At 45.4% G+C, this 27,986-nt stretch overlaps 1 protein-coding gene across 1 annotated transcript; it reads right to left on the bottom strand.

Moving 5' to 3' along the window:
• Positions 1-8,877: 8,877 nt before the first annotated feature.
• LRRC38 (leucine rich repeat containing 38) lies at positions 8,878-26,051 on the bottom strand. The gene is made up of 2 exons (XM_030222097.1): positions 25,339-26,051; positions 8,878-9,190 (listed from the first exon to the last, which is right to left on the bottom strand). The coding sequence occupies exons 1-2, from the start codon at positions 25,976-25,978 to the stop codon at positions 8,946-8,948; spliced, it is 885 nt and encodes a 294-aa protein (XP_030077957.1). The 5' UTR covers positions 25,979-26,051; the 3' UTR covers positions 8,878-8,945.
• Between the last annotated feature and the right edge of the window lie 1,935 nt (positions 26,052-27,986).

The following is a 27,986-nucleotide window of genomic DNA, read 5'->3' on the forward strand; positions in this document are numbered from 1 at the left end:
GTGCAAAAATGGAGTTTCCGCACGGCTACCACATGGCCCTTGTGGTGATTTAATTTTTGGGGCACGTCCGCTACGTGCGCCCGAACAATATTTTTTTTGTAGTGAGCGTCAACTACACGCGCCAAGTGGCATTTGCTGCCCATAGGTCATTACCGCCTGATTACCATGTGAGACTTTACCGCTAGCTCAATGGCTGGCGATAAGGTCTCAGACCCAAAATGGACTCATGGCAATTTTCATTTTGCCGCACCTCCATTTTCGGCAAAAATAAAAGGCATTTTTTTTGCAGCTGCACTGAAAAATGATTCTGCACATGCCCAAATCACGCGTCTACACTACCGCAGGCCATTTTTCAGCGCACCTTAGTAAAAGGACCCCATAAGTTGGTTCCTCCCTCCCCCCCCCCCAATTTTTGTTTCACACCTTTCGGTTAACAAAAAATTTTAACCCACATTAGAACTTTCTAATGTGCAGAGATTAATTAGTTCCTAGGTTTGCATAAGTTTCAAGGCACCTTAATGACCTTAATTGCAAAACCTAAGTTTTTAGGCAATCAGATGCAAATCCTCATTGATTACTATGTGTGGGAAAGCGCGGGGTACAAATGTAATTATTAATAATAATACGACCATCTTCCATTCAGAAAAATGTTGAAGACCCATCTCTTCAAGAAAGCTTACTCTAATGACCCAACTTAACTTTTTAAGCCCACCCGCATGATTCCTGCCCCGACGATTATTATACCTTTGACCATGTCTCACAATCTCCTTATGCTCATTCCTCAATCTCTTCCTCTCCATCCTTCCTACTCCTTACCCCTCCTTTTGCTCATCCTATCTTTGTTTACCTCTCCATGCTCAATTTACAAATCCTCAAAACCCCACTACTACTATGTTTACTACAACTTGTAACATTCTCCTTCAAGACTTTGTAATTCTATTTACTATGTAAGCCGCATTGAACCTGCTTTGTGTGGGAAAGCGCGGGGTACAAATGTAATTAATAATAATAATTGATCGTTAAAGTGTATAACAACTTTTTTTCTTTTTTCCTTCTTAAAACCTTTTTTTATGTCCATTAATTTATGCATCACCATTTATACTTTTTCTCATTTCTTTTCTCAAATTAATCAATATACTTAACATAATCAACTACTTAGCTGGTGGTTTGGCAGCGAACTGTGAACCCAGGAGCCTCAACCGACTTGGCCGGGTTTCATTATTCCTTCGTCAGGGTAGAGGTCCTTTCCAGTGCTCTCCTAACCTTTTCTTCAAACTAGCAAAAATGGCTGACGAAGGAATAACGAAACCCGGCCAAGTCAGCTGAGGCTCCTGGGTTCACAGTTCGCTGCCAAACCACCAGCTAAGTAGTTGATTATGTTAAGTATATTGATTAATTTGAGAAAAGAAATGAGAAAAAGTATAAATGGTGATGCATAAATTAATGGACATTAAAAAAAGGTTTTAAGAAGAAAAAAAGAAAAAAAGTTGTTATACACTTTAACGGATCTATTATTATTATTAATTACATTTGTACCCCGCGCTTTCCCACACAAAGCAGGTTCAATGTGGCTTACATAGTAAATAGAATTACAAAGCCTTGAAGGAGAATGTTACAAGTTGTAGTGCACGTTGATTTTCCAGCCCCTTAAAAAAAGGCTCCTTTTCCTAGACGTGGTAAAAAAAATGGCCCAGCGTGCGCCCATAAGATGCATTCACACTACCACAGGCCACGTTTTACCGTGGCTTAGTAAAAGGACCCCATATGGTTTACTTTTTCGCTAAGTTAACTTTTAGATCATGGGCGTAGTTTGACAGTTTCATTTGGGGGGGGGGGCAAAGGGTGGGGCGTGTCTCTCTCCCGCTGTTGCCCCCCCCCCCCAAGGAGTCTTCCAATCCCCCAAGCCACTGGCAGCCTTAGCGAAAGCAGCACGCATCCTGCTTTACACCTCCCCCGGACGCCCTTCTCTTTCCTACAGCTTCCCACCTGCACGGGAACAGGAAGTTGAAGGAGAAAGAAAGGCTTCTGGGGGCAGGTCTAAAGCGGCTTGCGTGCTGCTTTCTCGCAGAGGCTCGGGGATTGGAGGATGGGGTGGCAGCTCATTTGGGGGGCACTGCCCCCTCGCTCCCCCAGACTACGCCCATGGTTTAGATTCAAGAAGAATAACTTTTTTTCATTATCCTTCGGCTCAATGTTTAGTTTCAGACAGAAATTAAGAACGATCATATTCCTTTCAGGCTGCTTTACACCGGAATTCCTTGCCAATGGAATTAAGAACTGAAAAGTCATATTCATTATTTTATAAAAATCTTAAGACTTTTTTAATTTCATGAATATTTACTTGTCAATTCTGTTTAATGGATATTATTTTATTTTGCTAGCTTTATCATTTATATTATTTTGTATTTTTCAATCTTGAATACCATCTTGGACCTTCTAAGAATTGGCAGTTAATAAGTGCTGGATTAGATTAGGCTAAATATTTGCCCAATCCATATTAGAGGTTAATTTTGATAAAACTCTTTTTTTCAGGTGTAAAAGCATGTTTTACATGAGGAAAAAGGGCTCTTTAGAATTGCTCAGGAGGATACACACTTGAAAGACAGATGCAGAAGAGTGTTTTAAGGGGATGGAACTCCTCCCTTATGAGGAAAGGATAAAAAGGTTAGGGCTCTTCACAGTGGCGTAGGAAGGGGAGGGCGGTGGGGCGGTCCACCCCGGGTGCACGCCGCTGGGGGGTGTCGGCACCTCGCTGGTTCCTTGCTCTCTCTGCCCCGGAACAGGTTACTTCCTGTTCTGGGGCAGAGAGAGCAAGGAACCAGCGAGGCGCCGACACCCCCCAGTGGCGTGCACTCGGCGGATTGGCTCTCCTGCCCGCCCCTCACCGCCTTCCAGGTATGTTCTCACGGGGGGGGGGGGTTGCGCTACAGAGGGGGGGGGGGGTGTCGCGCTGCACCCGGGGGGGGTGCGCAGAGGCGACCCGCCCCGGGTGTCAGCTGCCCTTGCGACGCCACTGGCTCTTCAGCTGAGGGGGGATGACTGAGGTCTATATTATTTCAGTACTGTTTTTTTTTCTGTTCAAATGAAAAAGAAGCTGAATGGCTGCAGTTCACTACGGTTTCATGAGCAAACCTCCTCTTTAAATTCCAAATCAAAAGAAAAATTACTCTGGTAGCAAGGTACATTTCCTACCAATTTCTCTGCAAGAATGCAGCTCAATTTTCATAGTTTTTTTTTTGTGGTTTCTTTTTTAATTTTTGCTTTGTGCTGTAAATATATTTGCTCCTCACTTCTTGTCTCTATGCTTCGGTAATAGTACCCTATTGATTGAAGGGGGGCAGACTCAAGAAAAATGTCAGGAAGTATTTTTTCACGGAGAGAGTAGTGGATGCTTGGAATGCCCTCCCGCGGGAGGTGGTGGAAATGAAAACGGTAACGGAATTCAAACATGCGTGGTATAAGCATAAAGGAATCCTGTGCCGAAGGAATGGATCCTCAGGAGCTTAGTCAAGATCGGGAGGCGGGGCTGGTGGTTGGGAGGCGGGGATAGGGCTGGGCAGACTTATACGGTCTGTGCCAGAGCCGGTGGTGGGAAGCGGGACTGGTGGTTGGGAGGCGGGGATAGTGCTGGACAGACTTGTACGGTCTGTGCCAGAGCCGGTGGTTGGGAGGCAGGGCTGGTGGTTGGGAGGTGAGGATAGTGCTGGGCAGACTTATACGGTCTGTGCCCTGAAGAGCACAGGTACAAATCAAAGTAGGGTATACACAAAAAGCAGCAAATATGAGTTATCTTGTTGGAAAGACTGGATGGACCGTGCAGGTCTTTTTCTGCCGCCATCTACTATGTTACTATGTTATTTTCTAACTCCTCTTACTCTCTCACCTATCGATCCCCTCTGTTTACTAAACCCCGCTGGCGGCTGCTGTGCGCTGATGCCAACGCAAGCCTTTCACTTTGAATGGGCTGTGTTGGCATTGCTGCTCAGCTTAGTAAACAGGGGGGTATATGTTCCATCTTTGCTTATACCCTACGCTGTCTATTAAAATGTTTTATTACGTATTGTGTTGACATTGTAAGTAGTGTACTGTGTCATACTTTGTATTGTGATTTGAATATTTTTACTGCTACAATTGTCTATTGCTTATGTTTGCTGAGTCTTACTGTATGCCGCCTTGAGTGAATTCAGTCAAGATGGCAGTAAATAAATCCTAACAAATAAATAGTAATACACAAATAACTATATTCCAGTTGCATTTACAGAAGGTCCCTCACAAATAGAGATTTTGAAGGCAGGGCCGTGCCTAGGGTCTCCGGCGCCCCCCTGCAGTTGGCCCCCCCCTGAAAACGATCGCTACACTACCCGCCCTCTTCTCCCCAGATCCTTTTCCTTTTATTTTTGTTTAAATTTACCTCTGTCCGGCGGCAGCGTAGCGTTTGTGAGAAGGAGGCGGCGCTCCCCCGCCCCGACGTGTCAGTCTTCCCTTCGCTCAGTGTCCCGCCTTCTTCTGACGTCATTTCTGATGTCAGAAGAAGGCGGAACTGAGCGAAGGGAAGACTGACACGTCGGGGCGGGGGAGCGCCGCCTCCTCACTAACGCTACACTGCCGCCGGACAGAGGTAAATTTAAACAAAAAAAAAAAAGGAAAAGGATCTGGGGAGAAGAGGGCGAGGTAAGCATGGTGCGGCGGGGCGCCCTCCTGCCATGCTTACCTCGCTTACCGTGTTGGCAGGGCCCTGTTTGAAGGTTACTTGGTCTAAACATAAAGTTCCACACAGTGCTCCCCAAGGGGTTATTTTTTTCTTTTTTTTTTTAATTTGACTTGGTTTCATATGGTAATGAGCAATGAGTAGGTATAGGTAACCTCCAGTCTCTGTGGACACCCATCGACTTGGGTTTTCAGGATATCATTAATGAACCCAATTCCTCCTATGTTTACTTACTAATCCGTTAACCCCATTAGTTCTGCGTTTACAACAAACTGTATATTCTTCTTACAACTTTGTAATTCTTTATATTTTATTTTATTTTTATTTATTGCATTTGCATCCCACATTTTCCCACCTATTTGCAGGCTCAATCTGGTTTACAAAGTTTTGTTATGACATTGTCATTCCAGGATATCAGATACAATTAGTAACGTGCAGAGATTAAGTAAGGGAAGAAGGAAGGAAAGTGTTAGGCGGGTAAATATAGAAGGTGGATTTTCATAACTGGGTGTTACTATGTAAGCCGCATTGAGCCTGCCATGTGTGGGAAAGCGCGGGGTACAAATGTAACAAAAATAAAATAGATACTATTGGAGATTCTACATGGAATGTTGCTACTATTGGAGATTCTACATGGAATGTTGCTATTCCACTAGCAACATTCCATGTAGAAGCCTGCGCGGCTGCAAGGGCAGGCTTCTACGTGGAATGTTGCTAGTGGAAGAGTGACCTAGTGGTTAGAGTGGTGGACTTTGGTCCTGGGGAACTGGGTTCGATTCCCACTGCAGGCACAGGCAGCTCCTTGTGACTCTGGGCAAGTCACTTAACCCTCCATTGCCCCATGTAAGCCGCATTGAGCCTGCCATGAGTGGGAAAGCGCAGGGTACAAATGTAACAAAAATAAAATAGATACTATTGGAGATTCTACATGGAATGTTGCTACTATTGGAGATTCTACATGGAATGTTGCTATTCCACTAGCTTGTGTACACAAACCAGGACTCTTAGCCACCAACTTCAAGAAAGTGCTAGCAAAACAGTTCACACCAGTATAATGTGGCAGATCTATAATTTATGTGTATAGAGTACCCTCAGATATAAACCACTGTAACTGCAGTCAATAATGCTGCTAAAAAGTGGCATAGCACTTCTTTCATTAGGTAACTCTAACAATTTTTTGGGAGAGCAACATATGCTCATTTTTTTATGCGTCCCAATCACCACAGTGCTATAAAATCACTTGTTACTTTTAAAATAGTATATACTAGGTGAAAACTGTGCACTTATCTTTTGAGTTCTTGCCTCCCAGGCAGAACTATCTTGCCTTGCTGAAACATTTATCAGTTGCCTTCCCCTGGAACTGCCTCCGCGGGGTTTCAATCACTTTCCTCAGGGACAAGGGTTAAGGCTGCATAGATGTTATCTTCCTCCTTCTTTGTTGCTTCTTTTCTTTGTTCAAGCAATCCACAAAACAAGGCTATTCCACTAGCAACATTCCATGTAGAAGGCTGCGCAGGCTTCTGTTTCTGTGAGTCTGACGTCCTGTATGTGCAGGACGTCAGACTCACAGAAGCAGAAGCCTGCGCGGCCACATTGGTGATCTGCAAGGGCCGACTTTTACATGGAATGTTGCTAGTGGAATAGCAACATTCCATGTAGAATCTGAAATAGTAGCAACAGTGGAGGAGTGGCCTAGTGGTTAGGGGTGGAGGACTTTGGTCCTGGGGAACTGAGGAACTGAGTTCCATTCCCACTTCAGGCACAGGCAGCTCCTTGTGACTCTGGGCAAGTCACTTAACCCTCCATTGCCCCATGTAAGCCGCATTGAGCCTGCCATGAGTGGGAAAGCGCAGGGTACAAATGTAACAAAAATAAAATAGATACTATTGGAGATTCTACATGGAATGTTGCTGCTATTGGAGATTCTACATGGAATGCTGCTACTATTTGAGATTCTACATGGAATGTTGCTATTCCACTAGCAACATTCCATGTAGAAGCCTGCGCGGCCACATTGGTGATCTGCAAGGGCCGACTTCTACATGGAATGTTGCTAGTGGAATAGCAACATTCCATGTAGAATCTCAAATAGTAGCAACAGTGGAGGAGTGGCCTAGTGGTTAGGGTGGTGGACTTTGGTCCTGAGGAACTGAGTTTGATTCCCACTTCAGGCACAGGCAGCTCCTTGTGACTCTGGGCAAGTCACTTAACCCTCCATTGCCCCATGTAAGCCGCATTGAGCCTGCCATGAGTGGGAAAGCGCAGGGTACAAATGTAACAAACATAAAATAGATACTATTGGAGATTCTACATGGAATGTTGCTACTGTTGAGATTCTGTTGCTACTATTGGAGATTCTACATGGAATGTTGCTACTATTGGAGATTCTACATGGAATGCTAGCAACAGTCAAACATTTCATGTAGAAGCCTGTGCGGCCACATTGGTGATCTGCAAGGGCTGACTTGTACATGGAATGTTGCTAGTGGAATAACAACATTAACATTCCATGTAGAATCTCAAATAGTAGCAACAGGGGAGGAGTGGCCTAGTGGTTAGGATGATGAATTTTGGTCCTGAGGAACTGAGTTCAATTCCCACTTCAGGCACAGGCAGCTCCTTGTGACTCTGGGCAAGTCACTTAACCCTCCATTGCCCCATGTAAGCCGCATTGAGCCTGCCATGTGTGGGAAAGCGCGGGGTACAAATGTAACAAATACATAAATGAATTTGCATGAGAAAGATCCGCATGCAGTTGAAGTACTTTACATGCACCTCTATCTCATGACTATTCGTCAGCTGTAGCCTGAAAATCCGAGAGGACTGTTGATCTTGAGGCGTGGAAGTTGCCTATCCCAGGTGATTAGCGTGCAAACAATTAGGGGGCTCCTTGTACTAACTGGCAGTAAGCCCAACGCTTGCATACCGCTCGCTATAACAGAAGTACCGCCAGGCTACCGCAGCAGCCCGGCACTGCTTCCCACCCCTACTGCACCGTCATTTCTGGCGCTAGAAAAATGTATTTATTTTTGTAGCGCCGGACTGTACCCGGCGGTAATCGGGCAGTGCCACGCGCTGGCCAGTTACCGCTAGGTTAGTGCAGGAGCCCCTTACCGCCACCTCAGTGGGTGGCGGCAAGTGCTCCCCCCTGAAACGGCCGCGTGGCAAGTGATTTACTTACTGCCCGGCCATTTCCTGCAGGAAAGCCAGACCTTCCCTTTTACTAAGCTGCGGTAAAAGGGGGCCTCGGCGCACATGTAAAAAACGCACGCCGGCCCCCTTTTGCCGCAGCTTGGTAAAAGTGGCCCTAGGGTTCTTCTGTCCATACGAAAGCAGGGCCTTCGAGAATAAGTAAAGCCCACTAATTTAATAGTGATCCCTTAACCTTGGCCAGAGAGGCATTCAGATGAAAAAAGTGGAAGGGGAGTGGGGGGGGGGGGGGGGTGGAGATGGGAAGGTAAAAAGGGTTTTTGAATACATTAAATTAAAGAATCGTTAAGATTAGGGTTAATTTAATATGGAAAGGTGAGTTATAACAAGAAATTGATAATTAAAGCTGTTTTGGGAGCAGAGAGGAAGGCGATTAAAGGAAAGTGCAAGAGTGGGACGCTATTGTTGAAGTGGTGTGAGGGAGTTTGGGAGGTGAAAAGAGGGTTTATTTAAAGCACCCATCCTGCCTACCCTGGAGTGGAATGTCTTCAGGGCAGGGGCCGGGCAACATGTTTAGTTGGTTGGGAGGTGAGATATGGGACGGTTGAGTGGTAGGGTCACAGTTTATGCAGGGTTAATAGGGTAAAAGGCAGGTGGTCATTGGCATTGGGGTGAACTTGGGGTTCAATTCAGTGAAGTTGGAGAAAAGAATCAAGGCTCGGGTGCGATACCACGTCGAGCCGAGGTAAGGTTTTGGCAACATCGCAAAGCTCATTTTAATTGAATGTAAAGAGAATTCTTTAATGTTATTTACAATTTGGCTTGTTTTAATTTATGATGTGAGTTGGGGCTACGTTGTCACTGACTAGCTTCTAATTGTTCAGGGGTAGGTTAGGGCTGCCTGGTATTACTAGGGAATCGATGGAGTTAGTTAAATACAGTCTTTTGTGAAGTGTTAAATGTTTAATTAAATAAAGAGGCTGCGGCCAATAATTTTGCCACTAAAGAACTGTTTTGTTGTGCATGTTTTACTTATGCTTGCTTGGAAGTTTGTTTTTTGTTGTTTGAATGTGGTGCGAGTTAAGGCTCAGTCTTCGTCTTCGTCCTCCTCGTCATCGTCCTTGCTCGGAGCACATTTCTGGAAGCAGTGCACTGTGCTCGCCAGGAAAAAGCTTGAGAAGATGGCAGCAATGGAGACGGCCACTCCGGAGAAGAAGATAATCAAGAAGTCCAGGACCGACAAGCTAAACTTGCATTCGCTAAAGCTAATTTCTGACAGCTCATGTAGGTAGATTCTTCTGTCTTCCAAGGAGCAATGGATTTCTTGCATACCTGCAGAGAGCAAGACAAGGGTGTGAACCTATAAATTTCAGCAATGTTAGAGGTTGGATAAAAAATCTGAGCAAAATTAAAAAAAAAAATCATTGCAATTTTTCCCCTGGGCACCCTGCAAACTGGGAATAAGTGCACAAGTCTTTTAATTTGCACAGGGGTCCTTTTACTAAGGTGTGGTGAAAAATGGCTTGCGGTAGTGTAGACGCGGGTTTTGGGTGCGCGCTGATCCATTTCTCAACGCTCCTGTAAAAAAAAGGCCTTTTAAACATTTTTTGCCAAAAATGGTCATGCGACAAAATCAAAATTGCTACGCATCCATTTTGGGTCTGCAACCTTACCACCAGCTATTGACCTAGCGGTAAAGACTCATATGGTAACCGGGCGGTAATGATCTAGGCGTGTCAAATGCCATTTGGTGCGCATCCGATACGCACATCCATTAAATTATTTTTGCAGATGCGCATATCGGATGCGCGCCAAAAATGAAATTACCACTAGACCCACGCGGTAACTCCATTTTGGTGTGTGTCGGGCGCACGTAGACGCTTACTTGGCTTAGTAAAAGGGCCCCACAGTTTCTACATTTTGTGAAACGGTATTCTATAACAGGCGTTCCGGGATTGGCACCTTTTATAGATTAGATCGTACTGTCAGGATTTGCACCCAACTTTGGGCAGGAGCATTTACACCAGGGGCGTAGCCAGACTTCGGTGGGAGGGGGGTCCAGAGCCCGAGGTGAGGGGGCACATTTTAGCCCCCCCCCCAGTGACGCTGACCCCCCCACTACTGACCCCCCCCCTTGCCGACCCGCCGCCACTTTTCACGACCTCCCGCCCTCTCGACTCCCCCCTCCCGCCACGAACCCTCCCCCGCCGTCGCCTACCTTCAGTTTTGCTGGCGGGGGACCCCAATCCCCGCCAGCCGACTCTTCATCCTGCAGTCAAAAAAGTCTGCGTTGTGTTGCATGCTGACGTCCTGCACCTTGTACGTGAAGGATGTCAGCATGCAACAGAACGAAGACTTTTTTGACTGCAGCAAATAATTTTTAATTTTGGACGCGCGAATCGGACGCACGCCAAGTGGCATTTGACGCGCGAAGGCCATTACCGCATGAGACTTTACTGCCAGGTCAATGGCTGGTGCTAAGGTCACAGACACAAAATGGATGCACGGCAAGTTTGATTCTGCTGCACGTCCATTTTCGGCAAAAATTTTAAAAAGGCCTTTTTTTACAGGTGTGCTGAAAAATGGATCGCCGCAGACCCAAAAACCCACGTGTACACTACCACAATCCATTTTTCAGTGCGCCTTAGTAAAAGGACTCCATAATCAGCTATGTCAGAGCACATTTAAGTAGGAAAATCCAACCCAAGAAATACCAAAGGAAGCTGGTCAAAAGATAAAGATAAGAAAACATGCAGTGTGTCCAGTCCATATTAAATATACCTTTGGTTCGTTAGTAGGTCAAAGAGGTTTCATTGTTAAATGAAACCCCTCTTCCTTCCAAGAAAAATTGCAGCTGAGAAGATTCATAAAACACGTAAGTATGTTGATCCAGGAAAAGTAAACACTTACAAGGAAACCTCAGTTGAAACCCAGCTCCTAAAGAAATAACATGTGGCTTAAGGGCTAAAAACTTCTTCCCATGTGAATTGAGTCCATTTAGATATGCACTCAATCTGCAGCCCCCCCATTACCTCTCTACCCTCCTCTCCCCGTATGTTCCCACCCGTAACCTCCGCTCTCAGAACAAATCACTCCTATCTGTACCCTTCTCCACCACCGCTAACTCCAGACTCCGCCCCTTCTGCCTCGCATCACCTTATGCCTGGAACAGACTTCCCGAGCCCATACGCCATGCGCCCTCCTCCCTGCCCATTTTCAAGTCCTTACTCAAAGCCCATCTCTTTTCCCTTGCTTTTGGCGCCTAACCACCTTCCCCATTCATGATACCTACACTACACAAACTACATAGTTTGTTACCTTTAGATTGTAAGCTCTCTTGAGCAGGGACCGTCCTTCCTCATGTTTAAACTTGTACAGCGCTGCGTAACCCTGGCAGCGCTATAGAAATGCTAAGTAGTAGTAGTAGTAGATATGTCAGAAAACATAGAAATATTTCCTCCAAGAAATGTGGAATCTGAGAGTCAAAAAAAAAAAGCGCAAAACAGCCTCTTTATCTTATAGGAAAAACAAAAGCCACCAAAAGTGTAGATCTAGAGACCACCTCAGAAGCTTAGCTGAAATTGGGTGGCGGAGCAGGTGGGGGGAAGAGGGGGTGGTGGTTGGGAAGCAAGGATAGGGGAGGGCAGGCTTATACGGTCTGTACCAGAGCCGGTGATGGGAGGCGGGACTGGTGGTTGGGAGGCGGGAAATACTGCTGGGCAGACTTATATGGTCTGTGCCCTGAAAAGGACAGGTACAAATTCAAGGTAAGGTATACACATATGAGTTTGTCTTGGGCAGACTGGATGGACCATGCAGGTCTTTTTCTGCCGTCATCTACTATGTTACTATATTACTATGTCTCCCATGGACGTTAACATCAGGAGAGCCTGAACGTTGTCTAGGAGCTGGAAGATAATATATCCTATGAAGAGGCGGACAAGCTGAATCCGAATATCTAAAATAAATGCTAGAATCTTCAGTGTAACAGACCCCAGTCGCTGAAATGTTCTCCCATCTACCCTTCGCCTAAAAGAATCCTTTGATAGGTTTAAGTCTGGCCTTAAAACCTTTTTGTAGAAAGATGCATAAGATATATACATCACTGCCTTTGTCTCCATCTAGTGGACAGTTCAGACAGTGCTGCTCTGTACTTGCCACTTTTATCTCTGTAAAGGACTAAAATACAAGCTGGTACACGCCACCACCTTCTCTTACATGAGCACGCAGTTGTGGAATGCACTACCTACAGCCCTGAAAACTGTTGATGAAATAACTAACTTTCGCAAATTTCCGAAGACACATCTCTTCAACAAGGCCTACAAAGATAACCCATAGCCTCACCAACTCATCCAGCTATTAAAGCCCACCTTCTACACTATCCTGCCTAACACCTTCCTTCTCTCTTCCCCTACTTAATCTTTGTACATTACCAATTGTATCTGATATCCTGGAATTGACTATGTCATAACAATACTCTGTAAGCCACATTGAGCCTGCAAATAGGTGGGAAAATGTGGGATACAAATGCAATAAATAAATAAATATATATATTTATGTATTTCTATTCCATTTTCATACTAACTATAATGTTATTAAATGCTCCAAAGAGTTATCGATGGTACCATTAAACTTGAAAATATACCTGAGATAAATTGGCACCGAGTCTCGTGCATATCCTTTGTGGATATTCTGACCAGCTGTGGGAAAGGTTTAGGAAGCCCTGCTGTAGCCTCTAATTCTCTGCCAGTGCTTCAATAAACTCACACGTATTTTCTGGCGCAAATAGCAGAAGCATCAAAAATGAAATTACCACGCGGGCCACGTGGTAGCTGGGCGGTAACTCCAAATTGATGAGCGTTGGGCGTGTGTAGGCACCCACGTGGCTTAGTAAAAGGGCCCCACAGGCTGTATGCACTCTGGGCAATTTTATACAAGAATATTTCTGCAAGGCAAAGGGCAATAAAGGAGGTCAACTGACTCAGTCCTAATAATCACATACACAGGTAAAACCACAAAACCGAAACTTCTACCTAGATGTTCAGTTGTGCATTTGCTACCTTCCAAAGGAACCACAAAGAGGGGCTTAATCAAAAGGGGCGCCCAAGTTTTCCTGAGGACATCCCGGCGAAAGGGCGGGGAAACCCGTATTATCGAAACAAGATGGGCGTCCATCTTTCATTTCGATAATACGGTCGGGGATGCCCAAATCGCGAAATTTAGGTTGACCTTAGAGATGGTCGTCCCCGATTTTCGGCAATAATGGAAACCGAGGATGCCCATCTCAGAAACAACCAAATCCAAGCCATTTGGTCATGGGAGGAGCCAGCATTCGTAGTGCACTAGTCCCCCTCACATGCCAGGGCACCAGCCGGGCAGCCTAGGGGGCACTGCAATGGACTTCAGAAACTGCTCCCAGGTGCATAGCTCCCTTACCTTGGGTGGTGAGCCCCTCACCCCCACCCCCGAAACCCACTCCCCACAACTATACACCACTACCATAGCCCTAAGGGGTGAAGAGGGGCACCTAGATGTGGGTACAGTGGGTTTCTGGTGGGTTTTGAAGGGCTCACATTTATCACCACAAGTGTAACAGGTAGGAGGGAATGGGCCTGGGTCCGCCTGCCTGAAGTGCACTGCACCCACTAAAACTGCTCCAGGGACCTGCATACTGCTGTCATGGAGCTGGGTATGACATTTGAGGCTGGCAAAAAATATTTTAAAAGTTTTTTTTTAGGGTGGGAGGGGGTTGGTGACCACTGGGGGAGTAAGGGGAGGTCATCCTCGATTCCCTCCGGTGGTCATCTGGTCAGTTCGGGCACCTTTTTGAGGCTTGGTCGTAAGAAAAAATGGACCAAGTAAAGTCGCCCAAGTGCTCGTCAGCGACGCTCTTCTTTTTTCCATTATCGGTTGAGGACACCCATGTGTTAGGCACGCCACAGTCCCGCCTTCGCTATGCGTCCGACACGCCCCCGTGAACTTTGGTCGTCCCCACAATGGAAAGCAGTTGAGGACGCCCAAAATCAGCTTTCGATTATGCTGATTTGGGCGACCCTGAGAGAAGGACGCCCATCTCCTGATTTGTGTCGAAAGATGGGTGCCCTTCTCTTTCGAAAATAAGCCTGAAAGTAAACCTGATCCTAAAAGAAGAGAGAAAAAATATATACTGACTGCTAAGGAACTGAGGGAGTCTTTTACACAGTGGCGGTAAGCCCAAAACGGCCTTACCGCTTGCTAAAACGTAAGTACCGCCGGGCTACCGCAGCAACCCAGCGGTAGATCCCACCCCCAGCGTACACCACTACTGTGTACCTGGCGGTAAACGGGCAGTGCCGTGCACTGCCCTGGTTACCGCCGGGTTAGCGTGGGAGACCTTATCGCCACTGCAATGGGTGGTGGCGGTAAGTGCTCCCCCCAAAATGGGTGCGCGGCAAGTGCTTCACTTGCCGCGCAGCCGTTTCTTTAAAAAAAAAAAGAAAGACAACCTTTTATGCGCTGTAGTAAAAGGGGGCCTCGGTGCGTGCCAAGAACACGCCTGATGCCAGCGCAGGTCCCCTTTTGCCGCAGCTTCGTAAAAGGACCCCTGAAAAAAGAATCAGTCCAAATGTCCACAGAACACAAGAATCAAAAGTAGGGTAAAAAATATCCTAGAAACAAACCCTGCATAAATAAAAAGCCCAAAACACTCAGTATCAACCAACTAGCGCATGTTTACTAGCCAGAAAAAATACAAAAACAGGGATATATAATACCAAAATATATCTACAAATAGAAATACCAGCAGCCCACTGAAACATAAAATTAACATCTGGAAAGGACGAATACCAAACACTAGAAACAATTAGAGACCCTTTTACTAAGCTGCATAGGCGCCTTACATGCGCCCAACAACGCCAATTTGGAACTACCGCGTGGCCCAGGCAGTAATTTCATTTTTTATGTGTGCCCGCCATGCACGCCAGAAAATTTCTAGCATGCGGTGCAAACCGATGCCCGCTGATGATTACCGCCCAGTTAACGCGTGAGACATTACTGTTAAATTTTGTTTGCATTGAGAGCAATGTCATTAGGAGTCTATGCTCTTTTGGAAAAGGCAAATAGAAGCCCTCAGTGTGTGTTAATTTAGGGGTCCTTTTACTAAGGCGTACTAACGGATTTGGCGCATGCTAACGATTAGCGTGCACTAAGGCCTACTTTTACAAAGCCACGCTAGCGATTCCCACGCGACAAATGAGAGGAAACCCATAGGAATTGAATGGGCTTCCTCTCGTTTGCTGCACCGAGCATCGGCAGCTCGGCTTTGTACAAGAGGCCCTGAATGACATGCAGTCCATTATATTCCTATGGTCCACATGGCTTTTTAACGCATGTGGTAATCCGTTAGCGCACCTTAGTAACAGGACCCCTTAATGGGCAGTAATCAAGTTAGAGGGTCCAAGAAAACAACAAGGCAGAGATGATCTGCAAACTCCAAGATGGAAAGACAACAAAGCAGATCGGTAGAAGAAAACCATAAATTTATTGAACAAAAAAACAAATATTCAAATCAGCTGATTTGAATATTTGGGTTTTTTTGTTCAATAAATTAATGGTTTTCTTCTACTGATCTGCTTTGTTGTCTTTCCATAGTAATCAACTTAGTACAGCTTAATTCAGTGGTTAATCTATGTTATATCATTTTAACACACACTAAAAATGGCTTCTTAGAACAGACGTATTAAACTAATTTTAAAACACCCCAAAATAAATAAAATATTCATGAAAAGAATAAAAACTAACCACAGCCATATATTTTACTAACAATGAATGCAAAGTAGAATATTGGACGGTCGTGCTGAACGCCTTTATGTGTCATGTTTTCTTTGCATACCCTGAATTTGTCAAATGCTAATTCCGAGAGTTTTTTTTTTAATGCCACACTGCGTACGTTCCAGCCCCAGTACAAGGTCATTCTTTTAAGGACTGGGCTTATTGGTAAAATTTCTTATCATTAGAGTGGTGGATCATTGACAGATGAGTCCAACCTGTGTCCTCTGCTTTCACTTTCTCACCTGGTTATAAAATATGCAAAACCAGTATATATTATTTAGCTACAAATTATTGATGAAAGGTAGAGGTCAGTGATAAAGCTTTGATTCCTTATCCTGTTAGGAGGAAATCCAAAGAATTGCAGGGTATCTACCCTCAGGTGGAGCAGTTTAGCTCCAGAGAAAATATTCATCACCTCATGCAGACCTAAACAATAGGGACAGGGACTTACGAGGGGAAAGACCTTGTGCACATTATTTGATATAGAATGCTATGATCGAGGCTGTACCTGGGTAATGAGGATATGAATGAAACATGCAACATAGCTGTCCCACGTGGGATGGGGGAAATATGAGAAATGTGGATTTCTCCTGACCTGAAAGCCGCTCCTGTGTACTGAATACTGATACTTAGCTCTGTTCCCCAGCTAGTATACATCACCAGGTGAGGCCAGAGGCTAAGGTTAACCCACGGTCTGCAGTTCTGGCTTTTCAGGTAACCGAGTTGTGCAAATGAAGAAAAAATTCTTCCCGAGGGAAACATTTCGCAACCTGATACAATCAATGGTACTAAGTCACATGGACTACTGCAACGGAATCTATGTGGGATGTAAAGAACAAACATTAAAGAAACTTCAGACCGCCCAGAACACGGCAGCCAGGCTTATCTTCGGAAAAACCCGATTTGATAGCGCAAAACCCCTCCGCGAAAAACTACACTGGCTCCCAATCAAAGAACGTATTGCCTTCAAAATCTGCACAATGGTCCACAAAATTATCTACGGTGAAGCTCTAGGCTACATGACAGACTTGATAGACCTACCAACTAGAAACACATCCGAATCAACACGAGCGTACCTAAATCTGCACTACCCAAGCTGCAAAGGACTCAAATACAAATCAAATTTCGCATCCAGTTTTTCCTACGTAAGCACACAACTGTGGAACGCATTACCAAAAGCCTTGAAAACTACGAACGACCACCTCAACTTCCGGAAAACACTAAAAACTAACCTGTTTAAAAAGGCATACCCTACCGATCCAACATAAACGCCTGATCTCTGCAACACAACAAAACTAAAGAACGTAATGGACATAACACAACTCTTCCGTTGTACGATTCCCTAGTGTGGCTGTGCCACATGAACTTTATCTTACCACAACATCAATTTGTATTTGTTTACACCGGAGTCTGTAACGCCTATCCGGTACTATGTAAGCCACAGTGAGCCAACAAATAGGTGGGAAAATGTGGGATATAAATGTAATAAATAAATAAATAAGTGCTGTTTAGGTTTATGCATGCAAAGCACTGTTTAAAAGAAATTCTGTTTTTGCAAATAGCAAAATTTTGTATGCAGTTCTCTCCACAATAAATTTCGTTCAAAGTCTAAATTAATGAACTGCTGAAGTTTGGCTCTAGCATCTCGTTCTGCTTGTTAAACAGGCTTTATAAAGCGCAGAGGCTGGGTCCTCTTCAATTCTTGGACCTTGGTGGGGACCCCTCCCTGGGGGCCAAATGACACTGGAGAGTCACTTCTTCCAAAGATATTTGCAAGTAATTTTGCACCACATTTTGCTGTGAGATTCATTAGCAAAATTTGGTGTAACTGTCACTATTGGTTGTCAGAAACTTCTGGGAGCCCGGCTTCTAGTCTGTGTTTGTGGCTATCTAGCAGATTTCAACAATTGTTTGGCAGCAAGAAATCTGAAGGTCTCAACCTGCACGTATGTTTTGGGGAGTTCGGAGGGTGCTTCCTTCTAAACTGCCCATGAAAAATGTCAGGAAGTATTTTTTCACGGAGAGAGTGGTGGATAATTGGAATGCCCTCCCGCGGGAGGTGGTGGAGATGAAAACGGTAATGGAATTCAAAAATGCGTGGGATAAACATAAAGAAATCCTGTTCAGAAGGAAGGGATCCTCAGAAGCTTAGCGGAGATTGGGTGGCAGAGCCGGTGGTGGGAGGCGGGGCTAGTGCTGGGCAGACTTCAACGGTCTGTGCCCTGAAAATAGCCGATACAAATCAAGGTCAGGTATACACATAAAATAGCATGAGTTTATCTTGTTGGGCAGACTTGATGGACCATACAGGTCTTTCTCTGCTGTCATCTACTATGTTACTATGCCTTGGAAATTCCAGCTTGATTTGTGAGACATCAAACGTTGGTTCATGGAACATCATGAGAATTTCAACAGTCTCCATGCTGTCTGAATTCTCTATGCTCTGCACAGTTAATTCAATTTTAGTGTTTCCATTCCTAGCCTATGTAGTCTTGCCAGCCAACAGTAACATAGTAGATGACGGCAGAAAAAGACCTGCACGGTCCATCCAGTCTGCCCAACAAGATAACTCATATGTGCTAATTTTGTGTATACCCTACTTTGATTTTTACCTGTGTTCTTCAGGGCACAGACCGTATAAGTCTGCCCAGCACTAACCCTGCCTCCCAACCACCAGTCCCGCTTCCCACCACCGGCTCTGGCACAGACCGAATAAGTCTGCCCAGCACTATCCCTGCCTCCCAACCACCAGTCCCGCTTCCCACCACCGGCTCTGGCACAGACCGTTTAAGTCTGCCCAGCACTATCCCCGCCTCCCAACCACCAGTCCCGCTTCCCACCACCGGCTCTGGCACAGACCGTTTAAGTCTGCCCAGCACTATCCCCGCCTCCCAACCACCAGCCCCGCCTCCCGATCTTGAATAGGAAGATGCTGCCTGCATTTTGCAGCAGTGATTTTCTCTAGGTCCCTATCACTTAGCAGATAGACAACTTGGAGCCAGTTCTTCTGTGGTCTTGCTGTTTCCTGCACCTGTCAGGAAATCATATGTTCTGGCACTAGAAGCTTCCAGAGAGGGAGAGAACTAAGGGAATAATGGAGAAGTCTCCGGACGCTTGTGGAACAGTAGATGGGTTTGTGGTAATAGGGGGAAGGACTTGGTAGCAGCAGTAGCTTCCCTACCAAGTATTACAGGCTTTTTGCTTATACTTGGAGAAAGTGGAGGAGCAGCAATTGTCTACCGTCCTCCTCTGGATTAGTATTGGATGGATCTATCTCTTTCCATTTTCCTTTGAAATGTATTTTCCTGATATTTGCCTTGTCCCCGGATTAAGTGGTGGACTTCAAGACAGATTAATGACTTCCAGTGTTATGGAGTGGAGGAGTGGCCTAGTGGTTAGGGTGGTGGACTTTGGTCCTGGGGAACTGAGAGTTTGATTCCCACTTCAGGCACAGGCAGCTCCTTGTGACTCTGGGCAAGTCACTTAACCCTCCATTGCCCCATGTAAGCCGCATTGAGCCTGCCATGAGTGGGAAAGCGTGGGGTACAAATGTAACAAAAATAAGATAGATACTATTGGAGATTCTACATGGAATGTTGCTATTCCACTAGCAACATTCCATGTAGAAAGCTGCGCAGGCTTCTGTTTCTGTGAGTCTGTTGTCCTGCACGTACGTCAGACTCACAGAAGCAGAAGCCTGCGCAGCCACATTGGTGATCTGCAAGGGCCGACTTCTACATGGAATGTTGCTAGTGGAATAGAAACTCAAATAGTAGCAACAGTGGAGGAGTGGCCTAGTGGTTAGGGGTAGAGGAGTGGCCTAGTGGTTAGGGTGGTGGACTTTGGTCCTGGGGAACTGAGGAACTGAATTCGATTCCCACTTCAGGCACAGGCAGCTCCTTGTGACTCTGGGCAAGTCACATAACCCTCCATTGCCCCAGGTACAAATAAGTACCTGTATACAATATGTAAGCCACATTGAGCCTGCCATGAGTGGGAAAGCGCAGGGCACAAATGTAACAAAAAAAAAAAAACTTTTCCTAGCAATTTTATTTCCTTGTTAGAATGTCTTTTTCTGTAACAAGAATATACGTCTTGGATTTATTTTGATAATTTCATAAATAAAAATTTTTTTAAAATGGTTTGCACTCCTCTTGTCTAGCTATCCTGGGCACTACGCAGATAGTCTGACTTTGGTATTTGAGGTTTTTCCTCTTATTGATTTTCATCTTTTCAAACATCACACTTTCATTCAGGAATAGTGGAGTTTTTGATTTTAGTCCAGGTGACCCCTGGGGATGACTTTGAGCCAAAACACGGCCTGTGTAGGGTCATTTGGGTTACCTCTTCAAGACCATGGGCTCTGTTTACTAAGCCACGCTGTAGGTGAATAAACGTTTGAGCGTGCGCTAAAAATTAGCATGCATTAACGCAAGAGACGCCCATAGAAATATAATGGGTGTCTATCGTTAGCAAGCAAAGTTTGGGTGGGGGGGCAGTCATGAATAATGTTCCCTCTAAGGACTGGCCTAGCGCATGCAAATTGTTTTGTGTGTGAGCAACAATTTTTAACAACCAACAATTTTTGTGCGCCAGTATTTGTTTAAATTGGGTCATTTAAAGATTTACCCCTCCTCCCGTTTATTAAGCATCGCTAAAAAATGGGGTCTGTATTTTTCTGTTAGGCAAATCTTTGCCCACCATACTGCCAACTTCACACAAGAATGACGAAGAAAGAAAACTCACAGTTTAACAAGGGATGGAAGATTTTCACGGGAATTACAATTACAGGCAAAGGAGCGGAACTGTGGAACTTACTGCCGCGAGACATAAGATTAATAACAGACTATTTGCATTTCAGACGCTCAGTTAAAACTTGGTTATTCCAGAAACACTTTGGCTCAACCTCAGGAAAACCAGCCCCACATCTACACAAGACACGGAAGATGAAACACAAAACGACTTGCTAAACCTAGCAGAACACTCACACGGAACCTAAACTTGTCCCAATAAAATGACAAAGGGTCTACATTATAGACTATAAAATTTCATATTAAATATGATCTTACATAAACAATTATGCTCAACCATCTCTAGCTAGTTAATAGGATGGAATGTAATATTGTTTACTGTATACTGAACAGTTTGACTGTAAGTTATTACTAATTAATGTTAGCTAATCTTTTGATAACAAACTGTTAAATGTAAACCGCTTAGAACTTGTTGGTAAAGTGGGTTATAAATACCAAATTAAATTAAATTAAATTCGTCTGCCAACGCTAGCCAGTATCAAAGGCTACGGAAAATAAATGGGATTTTAGTTTTGATTTGAATTTAGAAACAGGTCTCTGAGCGCATTAGTAAGTAAATATGTCCCTCCCCCCCTCCCTCCCCCCCAATATTCAGCTGGCAGCAGACAGTGTTTTTTTGTCCATCGCCAGCACTAAAATCAGAAATTCAATGCAGGCCCTGTCTGGGCTTCGGCACTGAACGGCCATTTTTTTTTAAAGCTGGCTAACGCATGGCTGGTAAGGTTAGTATTTAGACTTAACTGACCATGGGTTAGCGGATAAAGATAGGACAGTTATATCTTCAGGCCTTACGTAAGGTGTTGGGGCAGTTCCATTGGGGACTAGGGAAAAAAACCTAAGTTAAGTTTTGAGAACTGGAGAATGGGTGGATTGGGTTTGCCTATTTTTCAGTTATTCAATTGTTGAGGCCTCTCGGGGATTGGTTATTTGAGTTGGAAAACTATACACCCTATCATCTGGAAAAAGAATTCTTTGCCCCTTGGCATTTCAACTTGTTACTGCAAGTTTCCCGTGAAAATCTTCCATCCCTTGTTAAAGATAGTATATTATTGAAGCCCCTTTGGGTATCTGGTTTGCTCTAACACACCGCTGGAATCAGAATCCTGATCGTTCCTTTTTATTTCCTCTTAAAGGAAATTCAGATTATTCATCTGATGAAGATAATGTAGTATCTACTAAATGGCAAGCTAAAGGGTCAGTCTTCTGAAACGCTGTATGCAACACAACGGCGGGTTACATTCCCTACCAACGCGGAGACAGAGACTGGGAACTGATCCAGGAGATACCTTTGCATGTCATCAATTGCAATATTATGTCCACTCCTTATCTTTGGACTCACTTTCTGTTGATTTAATTGCATATTTACGGGACTTATTTAATCCTCAAAACCCTAACCCGTCATCAGTGCCTTTGCTACACAAATTCCTGTTAAACTTTGGACATTCTAAACTCATATGATGGTTTAAAAATTAAATGGGAAGGGAAATTAGTTTCTACAGGAGAAGATTTAGATTTTCTTGCCATAGTTAAATGAATCCCTCAAGTTTTGCACAGTGCAGAATATTGAGAATGTTGGTATAGGGTTTTGCATAGAGCATACATATCCCCAGCTAGAGCGTATAGGATGGAATGTGTAGCGTTTCCTCAGTGTCCGAAGTGCATGTTCTCTAAGGGCGACTTGGGACGTGTTTTTTGGAAATGTCATCAAATTTGAGATTTTTTGGGTATCATTGTTTATTTCCTTAATGGGATACTAGGACAAATTATCAACTGTCAGTCCTGGGGTTTGGTTCTGGGTTAGGAGCGATATTTGGGAGCGATGAGAAAGAATAATAGATTGCTGGTTAAAAAATCTAGAGTGGTTGCTTTGAAAGATATTTTCAAAAGCTGAACATAACCTGCTGTGCCTTCCTTTGGAAATGGAGGAATAGGCTTCACATTCCATGTTTGATGGAACGTCATGGGGTCAATGGCCTATGTAAGCACAGTAAACAGTTTTCGGACATTTGGGAAGACTATATACAAGCATTATCCCCTAGGGCTTGAAGTCAAATTCTGAATGTTTTGGTGGTGGTGGTGTGGGGGGGGGGGGGGGGGGGGGGAACTACATAGGTTGAATACTGACATGATAAATGATGGACAGTAGACTTGGATTCTCGAATATTAAGGGATGGTGGGAAAAGGCAGTTTGAGTAGGAGGAGGGGTATGAGTTTGGGATTAGGACAGGAATATGGGGGCTCTGAAGTGGGGAGAGGAGGGAATGGAAATGTTGGTTTTCTCAGGGGGCTATAAGAACACAAGCCATTAGCTGTTTCCGTGATAAATGTTTTTAAATGGCTTTGGTTGGATGGGTTTGGGGAGGGGAGTGTTTTATGATTACAGATGTCTTGTGGTAAAGGGTTTTCGTGTATTGTGTAGGGTTAATGGGGCAGTGTTGTTGGGAAGGGTTAAAACAAAGTGATCTGTATATTGAATAAATAATATTTCTGAACTATATATATATATATAGAGAGAGAGAGGTTGGGGGAAGGCTATAGGTGGTGGGGGGAAATAAAATCTAAAAAATAATTGATAAAGGAATTTTCCATTACTGCTTTGACACTTTATTCATTGTATAGCAACTGTGTTGGATGAGTTTTCTTATATTTTGTCATCAATAAAATTGTTGGAAACAGAGAGGACAGCTATTTATGCGGTCCTATTTTTCTGCTAAACCTGGCTGGTTACGTCTGAATATTGGGATGTAACCAGACTCCGTCCCTGGAACACCCCCCCCCCCCCCGGAATACCTCCAACATAGCTGGCTTAAGGTTTGGCACTAACCCATAATCTTCAACGGTAAGTGCTGCTGAAAATGACTGGTTAACCGCGAACAAGCGAGTTAACTAGTTAGCAGCAATTCCCAGCCAGTTAAGTGGCTTTGAATATCAGCCAGCTCATTCCTAGTGGACGCAGAGCGGTGGACTGGTGGAAGAGACACAGCTCTGATCAGGTGTATGGATGTGTTATAGAAATAACACCAGCAAAGGACATTCATCAAGGTTATCTGGTTGACACTCTTTCGGCGTGTCACCAACAGGGGCGTAGCCAGATGGCCAATTTTGGGTGGGCCTGAGCCTAAGGTGAGTGGGCATGGAATTCATTCCCCCCCCCCCCCCTGTTTGCTCCTCTCTCCACCCCTCCCTGCCCACAAACCCCAAATATTAAATACTTGAGCTAGCGGAGATCCCCAAACCCTGCCAGCTGAAGATTTCCTCCTCCTCCTCATGCAGCCAGCACTCTTCCAAACGGCAGCCAGCAGCACTTGCTTCAAATTGATGCTGCTGTCGGCAGGCCATGCATTCTCAGTGCTTTTTTTCATGTGCGAAAACTGAGCATGTGCAGAAGGGTCAGTCTCAGCCTCAGTTCAAGGCAAGTGCTGCTGGCTGACATTTGGAAGAGTGGGGACTACCCAAGGACAGAGAATCTTCAGCTGGTAAGATTTGGGGATCCCCACCAGCCACAGCGTCACAATTTTGGGTGGACCTGGGTCCAAAGTGAGTGGGCCCCGGCCCACCCAGGCCCACCTCTGGCTACGCCACTGGTCACCAAATGTGACACTGCCAAAAGCTAGATCTGTGGGTTATTTGGGAATTTTGATTATTACATGGATGAGCTAGATTGCAAATGCTGTCATATTATATGGAAACATCCTTTTCCTGTTAAGGTTACCTAGAGAAGCATAGCTGGCAGGTAGGAACAGTAATATCCTTCACTGCCAACCCCTACCCAGTACTGAGTAGATATGGTCATTAATTAGGGTGATATGACACTCTGTCCCTGACGTAACGTCTGATTAATGTTTGCCCTTTTGTTCTTTCCACACTCCGTTTCAATGTTTTATGGGTTCATTTTCAACGCAGTATTAGCAGTTTGGCTGAAAATGAAAGATGGATTTCAATCAAGTGTCCTTCTCCATATAAATCATCACCCTCCAGGAGTGCCCTGCTTAGAGAGACTTTCGGAAGAAAGTAAAGCCAGCAGTTTGCAGTCAGGGCTTGCCATGCGCCAATCCGGAACTACCGCCGGCCTACCACAGGAACCCACCCCCAGCGTGCCATTTCCGGCGCTACAAAAATATTTTCTCTTTTTGTAGCGCTGGTGCTTACCCGGCGGTAAATTGCCCGGTTACCACTGGGTTAGCGTGGGAGCCCTTACTGCCACCTATTGAGGTGCTCTCCCTTGAAATGGCCGCACGGTAAGCGGTTCCCTTACCGCATGGCCATTTATTTTCGGGAAACAAAGATAGTCTTCTATTCGCTATGGTAAAAGGGGGCCTCAGCTCACATCAAAAACACGCACTGACGCTAGCGTAGGCCACCTTTTACCGCAGCTCAGTAAAAGGGTTCAGATGTCTACACTTCTCACAAACACAATCCAGCATTTTACTGTCGGTTGTTGACGACCATCACACCCCGGAGCTTGATTTTCTCACAAATTCTGATCCTAAAGTAGGGGTGTAGCTACGGGGGGGGGGGCATGGGGGCCTGGGCCCCTGCAAATTTCATCCAGGCGCCTGGTTTGGCTGGCGGGGGGGATCCCCAACCCCAGCCAGCCGAAGCACAGGAGCAAGAAGAAAGAAGAGCAGGGGGCAGGCAGCGAACGCAGTTGCGCTGGAGACCGCGCTTTACAAGGCTTCGGCTGGCGGGGGTTTGGGACCCCTGAAAGCAAAGGTATTTGTTAGTGAGGGGGCGAGGTGAGGCGGTGGTGAGGGCGAGGAGGCGAGGCGTAGCGGTGGGGGGGGGGGATGGCACTCAAAATGTGCCCCCAACCTCGGGCTCTGGCCCCCTCCCACCGCGAGGTCTGGCTACGCCCCTTACCTTGTTGAAGTTTACTGGCGTTTTCTTCGATCCAGAAGAAGATCTTGGCAAAGTCACAGTCACAGAGCCAGGGGTTCCCTTCCAGGCGTATAGCCCGGAGTGAGGGCAGAGCTTCCAGGGCACCTACGTGAAGGCTCTGCAAATTATTGTGCTGCAACTCCAACACTTGGAGCGAGTCTAGCGTCTCAAAAGCTGCTTCGTTCACCTCGGAAAGGTTGTTGTTCCCCAGACTCAGCTTAATCAGCTTCTCCGCTGCCTTGAAAATCCCAGCGTCCAGCTGCCTCAAGGCATTGAAACTCAAGTCTAGAAAGACCAGTCTTGAGGAGCTGACAAAGGTCCCCTCCTCTAACGAGGTCAAGCAGTTATTCCTCAGGTCCAGGTACACCAGGTCACCGTAGTAGACAAATAAATCGGCCGGTATAGTCCGAATATGGTTGTTGGCTGCAAGGAGTTTCCTGACATCCAACGGGAAGGCGCTGGGGAGGCTCCGGAGCCCCTGATCCATGCAGTCTATGGTATGAAAATCGATGCACGTACATGCAGGGGGGCAAAGTTGCCCCCAGGGCAGGAGGAGCAGGCAGCAAAAGCAGTAAGAAGGTAGCAGGCAGAGAGGGACGCATGCAAGCATTGTCAAGGACATGCAAAGCCAGGCGCAGGACTAGGGGACAGACATTTTGCTCAGCCGAGGTGCCTGTGCTGGTACAGTACTTGAATGCGCCTGCATTGGGGCTGTGTCCAAGAGATCACGTATCACCGTAGATCAGATTGCAGAGACCGTGAGGAGGGGAGAGGGACAGAAGTGATTGTTGGGAAGGAAGGGATTGTGCCAGCAGGAAAAGAAACGAAGGGGAGCAGAATGGTAGATTATCAATTGCATTCTTCTTTTGTTTTAAGCGTGCAGCGATGTTTTTCTGTGATATGACAACAGTATTTATTAAATTAGTACAATTTGGGGAGGATGAGAGTTGGAAAAAAAAACACACGTTTTTTTTTAATGAGTTTTTCTCAGACAAAATCCTGGCCCACAGGAATTAGGGGAGATCATTTATTCATGTGCAGTTGAAGGGTGATGGGATACCTCATGGAGCAGCCGTGATGGGCATTTCAGTTCACAATTAGGCAAACAGCTTAAAAATCACAGAAACACGGCATCCCAGAGAGCGAAATGCAAAACCCAAGCAGTGCTTTCTTACATGCTCTTCTGTCATTTGTGTGCATCACCCCCAAAATTAATGAGCTGGATCCTAATTAATCCTTTCTACACTTGGATTATTGCAACGCCAGATAAAGCTATCATCATACACAAGATTTGTCAACAGCAGGTTGCCACTAGCATCACTGAACTTCTAATCTGAAATAGGATAGGTACTCTGTGATAAATGCTACACACGCTGGCACATGAACGGACCCTAGTTTGATTCCCAGACCTGGGATACTGCGCCCTGGGTTGGCCAAGACTGTAGGGTACCACTCAGAGCCCTTGAAGGGAGAAAGTCCTAGTTATGATGCTATGGCGACACCTACTGGTGAGACATACAGCCCATGACCATCATCTTAATGAATGGGCTTAAACTGGTGGAGAAATGCCCAGGTGGTTACAAATGAAAGCTCATGGTGTTGGAGTCCTTTTACTAAGCCGTGTCGGCGCCTACGTGCACCGAATGCATGCCAAATTGGAGTTACCGCCCGGTTACCACGTGGCCTTTGTGGTAATTTCAATTTTGGCACGCATCCTCTACGCTCGTCTGCAAAATATTTTAAATTTTCTGGCGCATGTATTTATCCAGTGGTAATTAGGGCAGTGGTACCACCAGGTTTGCGCAGGAGCCCTTATCACCACCTCAATGGCTGGCGTAAGTGCTTCCCCCTCCCCCCCCCCACCGAAATGGCTGCATGGCAAGTCGGCTGTGTCAGCATTGCCGCATGGCAGCTGCTAGTGCAACTTTGTAAAAGGGTCGGGGGTAGCTTTGAGGCAAGAAGTGTTAATTATGGGGGCATTTTTTATTTATTTTTTGTTTTTTGGTTTACCCCTGTAACTGTCTGATAAGACACTTAGGAATAAAATATGTGCTCTTTCACCCAGAGCAATTGAGAACTTTCTTGGATTTAAAGAAGATTATTACTTGAAATGTCCAGCATAGATGGTATCGCATGGATTGCATAGATGGGGGGGGGGGGGGGGGGCATGTTAATGCTTTTTCCTTATTTATTTTCTTTTAAATGACCTCCCTGTCTCTGGGGTCCTTATACTAAGCCATGCTAAAAAAGAGGTCAGGCTGCATTTGCTATAATCCCCCATTAATGGCCACATGCTAATTTCTCAATTAGCGCATGGCCATTACTGCCTTACCACCACCTATTTACTTGGCGGTAAGGGCTCCTGCGCTACTTCGGTAGTAATCAGGCAGTGTGCCCAAGCTATCTGATTAGCACAGGGCATGCCTACTCTCCGCCCATGGGCACGCTTCCTGTGCGGATTAGCATGCGGTGAGCAGTGCGCTATCACGGGATGCCTCAGCATGTCCCAGAGTAATGCTTTTTAGCACGCAGTAGCCATGCGCTAGTGATATCACGCCTTAGTAAAAGAGCCCCTTTCTGTTCTGCTCCTTTCTCTTTTTTGGGGTCTAAGAAGGAATTAATGATTTTCT

This window comes from Microcaecilia unicolor, chromosome 13 (genome assembly GCF_901765095.1).
Source record: "Microcaecilia unicolor chromosome 13, aMicUni1.1, whole genome shotgun sequence".
In the NCBI taxonomy this organism is placed as follows: domain Eukaryota; kingdom Metazoa; phylum Chordata; class Amphibia; order Gymnophiona; family Siphonopidae; genus Microcaecilia; species Microcaecilia unicolor.

Excerpts from the sequence above, each read along its gene's own strand:
- LRRC38 (XM_030222097.1), bottom strand. The coding sequence starts at position 25,978 with ATGTCCTTGACAATGCTTGCATGCGTCCCTCTCTGCCTGCTACCTTCT. Across the intron at positions 9,191-25,338 it reads CGCCAGTAAACTTCAACAAG|GTATGCAAGAAATCCATTGC; the intron begins GTAAGGGGCGTA and ends TGCTCTCTGCAG.